This window comes from Monopterus albus, unplaced genomic scaffold (assembly GCF_001952655.1).
Source record: "Monopterus albus unplaced genomic scaffold, M_albus_1.0 scaffold211.1, whole genome shotgun sequence".
Taxonomy (NCBI): Eukaryota; Metazoa; Chordata; class Actinopteri; order Synbranchiformes; family Synbranchidae; genus Monopterus; species Monopterus albus.
The window spans coordinates 86,288-93,430 of record NW_018128091.1 but is presented as its reverse complement, the minus strand read 5'-3'; the positions used below and the strand labels follow the sequence as shown (position 1 = coordinate 93,430).

Here is a 7,143-nt window from a genome sequence, read left to right as displayed (position 1 = left end):
CCCTCTCTACCAGCCACCCAGGACCCACCAGAGCAAATTCAGCACCATTGCAGGCCACACCCAACATGAAGAGATTTTGCTATGACTGTGTTTACTGAGGACAGTTAACCAGCCAGGTGGGGGCTGTGTAGCAATAGGGGGCAGACAGACACTAAGCAGGGTCCCCCAGAAAGCCTTTTGGGGAAGCACCTGGGTGGGATGTATTTAGTGCGTGGGGGAAAATAAAAGAGAAAAAGGCAACTTCTGTTTCCAGCTCCTTCCTCAAGTTAGCCTATGTTACAATGTATTCAAATATCACAACGTTTTTTGTTTGACTGAGGTGGAAAAGTTGCTACACTGATAAAATCAAAATGAGCCTGTGAAGGCCTCAGTCCTGGGGCCTATTTCAAGAAGGCGGTTTTGTCGAAACTCAGAGTTTGTTAACCCCGAAATGAGGGCAACTCTGAGTTTTCGGTTTCAGAAACGGAGGTAACTTAAACCCATGAAAGCGGGGTAAGTTAAACCCGTTTCACAAAGAGAGGTAATCTAAACTCAGAGTCAGTTACTATGGCAACTTACTCTGTGAACCTAACCTGCTGGGGAGCAGGTTTTGTTCGGGAAACTCAGAGTTTCCTCCGGGTCTCCGCCCCTTTTTAAAGTGAAAGGTGTTTAATACCTCATTTAATCTTTCAGTACATTCATAGATTGCACACGTTTCCGTCACGCAGAGACCAAAAGGGCGTGTCCATTCATAGAGGATCCTGTAGATGAGGACGCTGTATTAATTCGCAGGGAATTGCATTTACGTCGGGAGAGGATATTGAGGCCACGAGTTGATTTTTTGTCATATCCCCATGTATTTTTATTTGAGCGGTACCGTTTTTCTAGAGAGTCCATAACATATATCAATAACCTTATCCACCCATACATCAGACACATCACCCATCGTGGCCGTGCTCTTACATCCGAGCAGATGCTTTGTGTTGCGTTACGATTTGTTGCAAACGGCAGTTTTCTTTATAACATCGGGGATGCAGAGCAAGTAAGGCCACAGTATGTAGAATAGTTCGGAAAGTGTGCCTCACCCTCAAGCGCTTTCTGTGAATTTTTGTTGTGTTTCCTGGGCACAAACCCCTCAGAGCCATTAAAGAGGAGTTTCACAGGATTGCAGGTTAGTGGTATTGAATTCGTTTCAGTAAGGCTAATCTGAAAAATGATGATCAGTTAATAACATCTTGCTGTGACCTCTGGAAATAAACTAATAATTAGAATCCCCTTCAGGATTTCCAAATGTGGTTGGATGCATTGATGGCACACATATTCCCATCAATGCACCTACATGAAAATTAAAATTCAATTCTTATATTATCACATCAGTGTTGGGTCAATTTTAAAAAAGTATTTTGATTAATGTAATAATTACTCTCCATAAAACGTACTGGATTATTTATTAATCATTACTTTACAAATCCCATATCAACCACAATAGGAATTGTAAGAAAGGGTAGACATAAAACTGCACTTTTAATTCGTACAAAAATCGGTATTTTATGCAATTACTGAAGTTACTCATTCAATTATTGAAGAATTAAGAACCATTCCTTACTTTACAAGTGACAAATAATAACATTACTAACATTATTTAGTAATTACTTACACCGAACACTGTATGATTAAAATGTAAACGTACGCATTGACTCGGGCAGCTATTTTCCCCCAAGCTAACTCTTTCTCTTTCGCCACTGCAGCCGTGTTGTTTTTTTGTTTTTTTTTTACGAAATATGGGCTCGTAGTCACTATATCCTTGTAGTAGCACATCCATTTCTGTCGGGAAAAACGCAGACCTATTTTGGCTTGGTCCTGTTGCCATGGTGACTCGTAATTTCTTCACTCCATTGTTCAGGGCTTTTTATAGTCGCGTGGCACGCGCCTAACTCTGAGTCAAACAACTCAGAGTTGATTAAACCAACTCTTTTCAGCTGTTCTGAAACCGAAAACTCCGAGTTTTCCAACTCTGAGTAAGTCAACTCAGAGTTCAGGTTTGAACTCTGAGTTTGTTAAACCGCCTTCTTGAAATAGGCCCCAGCACTGGCAGCAGCTTCTAAATCTTCTCCTGACCAATCAGAGATTATTAATTATTTCTGCCTGATCAGTGAGTTTTCTTGCATTCTCATTTATTGTAACTTCATAACAACAAATATCTGAAGAGCTGGGCGGAGCGTAGCAGGTTGTAGTGGAGCAGGGCGGAGCAGAGTGGACTGGTTTGGAGCTTCATGCTAGCGCTACCTTAACTTACTCACTGTAGCTTTAATCTGTTTACAAAAATAGAAACAATATGTCATTTTCATCAACAGAAGAAATGCAGGAGAGGCTCGATCGAGCTGAGTCGCATCAGGTGTGTTGAGATCGTCAAGAACAGAGGAGGATTCATCCCCTGCCAGAACAAATACCCCTTTCAGGTATCTTGGACATTAAAAGTCTTACATTCTCCTGTAGGTGAAACGGCTCCATCATGTATATTGTTGACTTGTTCAGCATTTTGAAAAACACGCTTATTCGCTTTCCGGAGAAGAGTTAAGCAGGATTCATATTTCTGTAGGCTACAAATCCAGACATCAGCATAGGCAGACATTATAATAATAACAATACAAAGCTGTGACTGGGCCCGTTTTCTCCCTTTTATGTTTCCTGCTGTAGCTACTGATCATTTCTCAATTGTTTCAGTTGTTTTATAATTTCCCACAGACAAAGGTGGTGTCATCACATGTCTTGTTTGGTTAGAGCAAGAATCCAAAACCCAAAGATATTCAGTTTACCAACATATATGACAAAGGAAAACATAAATATTGTGGTAATATTGCTGAATATTGTATCTGTGTGTGCTACTGTGTAAAACTGTGCTGCCATCTTAGGGTTCGTTTGAGGAACAGGTTAAAACCATCCTAACTAATGGATGGATGGATGGAGTCAACAAATGTTTGACATTTCTGATGAAAAAAATGATTATCAAAACTATTTTTCTGTCAACTAATCAATTAATGAATCATTTGCTGCAGCTCTAACGTTTACTGTCTAAAGCTGGGGTGACCATACTTTTTCGCCTTGCACTCTACTTTTAAAATGACCAAGTCAAAATGGTCGACCTACAGTTAAAATACAGGTGCATCTCAATAAATTAGAATGTTGTGGAAGAGTCCATTTATTTCAGTAATTCAACTCAAATAGTGAAACTCGTGTATTATATAAATTCAGTCCACACAGACTGAAGTAGTTTAAACCGTTGGGTCTTTTAATTGTGATGATTTTGGCCACATTTAACAAAAACCCACCAATTCACTATCTCAATCAATTAGAATACCTCATAAGACCTTTAAAAAAACATTTTTATTGAATTGCTGTCCTTCTGAAAAGTATGTTCATTTACTGTATATATACTCAATACTTGGTAGGGGCTCCTTTTGCTTTAATTACTGCCTCAATTCAGCGTGGCATGGAGGTGATCAGTCTGTGGCACTGCTGAGGAGGTATGGAAGGAAGCCCAGGTTTCTTTGACAGTGGCCTTCAGCTCATCTGCATTGTTTGGTCTCTCATTTCTCATTTTCCTCTTGACAATACCCCATACAGCTAAGATTAAACCGTACTAGTGAGCGTAGTAATAAAGCAAGGCTTTGATAATTTATCAAAGCCTTATACAGTATGATGGAATTACTGTACACAATTTCACTCATATCTGCAGTCCATTTCAATTAAAGATTCAACTGTTTCATAATCAGAGTACAACTGCGTTTTTGGAGATGTGACTTAACTATTTAAATTGTAATTGTTATGTTTTAGCGGAGCGGTGGGTTTGTAATTGTGCACTACTTTCAGGCGGTCTGCAATACTTTGCCACGCTTTTTCTCTTTGTTTGATCACTGTGGCGGTGTTGCCTTTCTTCTTAATTATTTCTTTGACCTCCTCGTATGCCTCCATGACGATTTGTGCCTCCGACGGGGAAAAGTACGCCGCTCTAGTTGCCATGGTGAATCAGTGAATCTGTGATCGGTGGCGGGGTCTATTTGAGTGAGCCGTGAACGAGCACATATCCTGGATTGGTTACACCTGGCTTGATGAATCCGTGTCTGCTCATCCTGGCTTGGTCTTTGTGCAACCAATTAAGCCTGGACTCACGTGTTTTGGATTCATTGAGCTCAGCTCAGCCATTTATCCCGGATGACTTAATCCTACTTTTGTGCAACAGGCCCCTGGACTACACCAAGTGCCCGATACAAGGGAGGGGGGAGTTTGGGAGAAATATATTGTTTATATGTTTGTAGTTTGTTAACTTTATTTGTCAAGTTATGTTAATTTCTTCACATTTAAAGGGAATATTTAGTTGTGAGCAGACTGTCTGTTTAGTGTTTATTAGTTGATTATTTTGGTAGTGTCTTTGGTCTATCCCTTGTGTGTGTTATTGGTTTGGCCAGCCAATATATATATGTTCCCTGTGTGTGTTGCTTGTTAGGTGAGTTGTTTTTTTTTTTGTTTTTTTTTTGTTGTTGTTGTTGTTGTTGTTGTTTTTTGTTGAGGTATCAGACAGTTCAGTTGGCTGTATTTTGAGTTTCCCTATCTTTTGTTGAACCTCTTTTAGGGCCCAGTTTATCTGATGTTAATGTTTGTATTTTTTCTTTACTTTTGGGTTAATTGTCTTGAACTTTGAAAGCTGTGTCTTTTTGCCTTACTGCTTGGTCCCTGACAGAGGCAAAGAAATATACATGAAGCATAAACATCCACTGAAAACACAAAAAACAGTGGCAGATGAAAACTGATGTGAGTAGAGCAATCACTCACATCACTAAAACAAATACAAAGGCCATATTCTCATCATGTTTTTACACAGTATTTCACAATTCAAAATGTCACTGTTCATCTTTTAATCACTGTCTTCTTCTGCAGTGGTTTGAGTGGTATCTGTTTGAATTCACAAACCAACTGGTAATATTCACCTAATAGTTGTGCATAGAAATGTGCTTTTTGTTTGTAATATTGTCAAAATTCAGATAAAATTTGGATGGAAACCCACTTGCTGTCTGAATGCCATAGATCCACTTCTCAGGCTTCCTCTGTTCTTTTTAAAAACCCTGAATACTTGACACAGACAACAAAATATGGACTTATTTCAAGTAGTTTTTTCTGACTTTTGGGGACATTTTAGGACTTGTTTCCTGGGTGCAGTGATGTTGTCCTGTAGTCTTTCATGTTCTGCACACAAATGTTCCTAACTTCTGTTTTTGGTTTTGTGCTCTCCTGTCTCTCACATGAACAACAGTCCTGTACAGATAAACCATTTACATACATAATGAGACATTGCCAAAGTGTATGTGTCTAAGTGTTATGCTTCATCGTTCAAAGCAGCATTGGCCATCTGTGTCAGCCTCCCATACTGTATTAATAAGGTCACAGTGAATACAAATCCTGAGGGGATGATTGACTCCCTGCGGCAATCTGTGTGTGTGTGTGTGTGTGTGTGTCTACATTCCTGTGTATATCTTTGAAATTGTGTGTATTATATTGATATGACACGTTTGTATCCATGTATGTGTGAATAGTTGCATTTTAAATTGTATTTGAATTAAACGTGTATTTAAATAAGAAGCTTTCTTTATTGTCATTGTAACACCTTCATCGAATTTATGTTTGGAGCAAGGGCCCCGACCGCTGCGTGCATACGTGCCGCTTCACGGGCAACAGGGGGCCCGTGTCTTGCCCAAGGACACTTCGACATGTGGATTGCAGGCACCGAGATTCAAACGTTCAACCTTTCGGTTGGGAGACGACTGTTCTACCCACCGCACCACTGTCGCCTCCCCATGTATAGTATGTTACATGTATAGTAGGGTAGTTCTTGTTCAAGCATATGAGTTCATTGCTATTGCATTTAGATCAAATATGCATAAAATATACGCCGAAGCAGAAGTGAAGAGAACAACAAATGCGTGTTACTATAACTGTCAAAGGGGGCTATGTTTTCTAGTAAAAAATCTACGTATTTTTTGTTTGGACTTGATCCGTTTGCACTTGTATGCCCGTATTAAGGCAGACTATCTGACTGAGTTTTGTAAAATGCGTGTGAGAAGTCGAACAAATGGGACGAGGGGCGGAGCGCAAACCCGAGTTCCGAGGTTGCAACATGCGCGCTTTTCGATAGCTGACGCAGTAGATTATCACTGGCTTACTGGCTTTTATCACGGGTCTTGTAGATGCGTTTAATGTCTACAAAAAACAACTCTTCAGATCACTTCAGATGCCATGGCAGCATCGATGTGGAGTCGGGACATCCCATGACATCGGCGGTGATGTTCTCAGCCAGTATCTTGGGCAACACTGTGGCACTGATCCTGCTCGAGGTTCGGCGCAGGAGGACCAGCCCGTCTCTCTACCATGTGCTGGTGACTGCGCTCCTCATAACGGACCTGCTTGGCTCCATTTCTGTCAGTCCTGTTGTACTGACAGCTTATGCACTGAGGAAGACTCTGATAGGGATGAGTGCAGACAGGGAGGTGTGCTCCTACCTTGGCTTCAGCATGACTTTCGTGGGCCTCTGCACGCTAGCCATCCTGTGCGTTATGGCGCTCGAGCGCTATCTCTCCATAGGCTACCCTTATTTTTACAATAAGCACCTGAGCAAACGCTGTGGTTACATCACTATTGCTGTCATTTACTTCATCAACACCATTTTCTGCGTCGCTCCTTTTGTGGGTTTTGGTCAGTATGTGCAGTACTGCCCGGGGACCTGGTGCTTCCTGGAGATGAGCCCCATGAAGGGAAAGGATAAGGTTTACACTGGATTTTATGCGTCTTTCATCCTCATCATGGTCTCGAGCACGGTGGTGTGCAACATATATGTAATTTTCCTTTTGGTGGTGATGTACAAGAGGGGCAAAGTGCGTCGGAGCACAGTCTCTGCGCACCCTCGGTACACCATGTCTCTGTCCATGTCGGAGGAAGTGGAGCACCTCCTGCCGCTCGCTATCATCACTCTGGTCTTCATCTGCTGCACCTTTCCCTTAGTGGTAAGTGCGCTTCTGAACTGTAGCAAACAGACAAACAAACTGGTCTGCTGACTATATTTTATAGTAATTATAATGATGTACCCCACGCCCCCCCCACCCCCCACGTCCGCCA

At 41.3% G+C, this 7,143-nt stretch overlaps 1 protein-coding gene across 1 annotated transcript; it reads left to right on the top strand.

The window, feature by feature from the left end:
• The first annotated feature begins 6,143 nt into the window (after positions 1-6,143).
• Positions 6,144-7,082, top strand: LOC109970965 (prostaglandin E2 receptor EP2 subtype). Its single transcript, XM_074527676.1, has one exon. It carries the CDS (start codon positions 6,219-6,221, stop codon positions 7,080-7,082), a length of 864 nt encoding a protein of 287 aa, XP_074383777.1. The 5' UTR covers positions 6,144-6,218.
• The last annotated feature ends 61 nt before the right edge of the window (positions 7,083-7,143 follow it).

What these genes read in the sequence shown, in the direction of transcription:
- LOC109970965 (XM_074527676.1), top strand. Translation starts at nt 6,219, where the DNA reads ATGCGTTTAATGTCTACAAAAAACAACTCTTCAGATCACTTCAGATGC.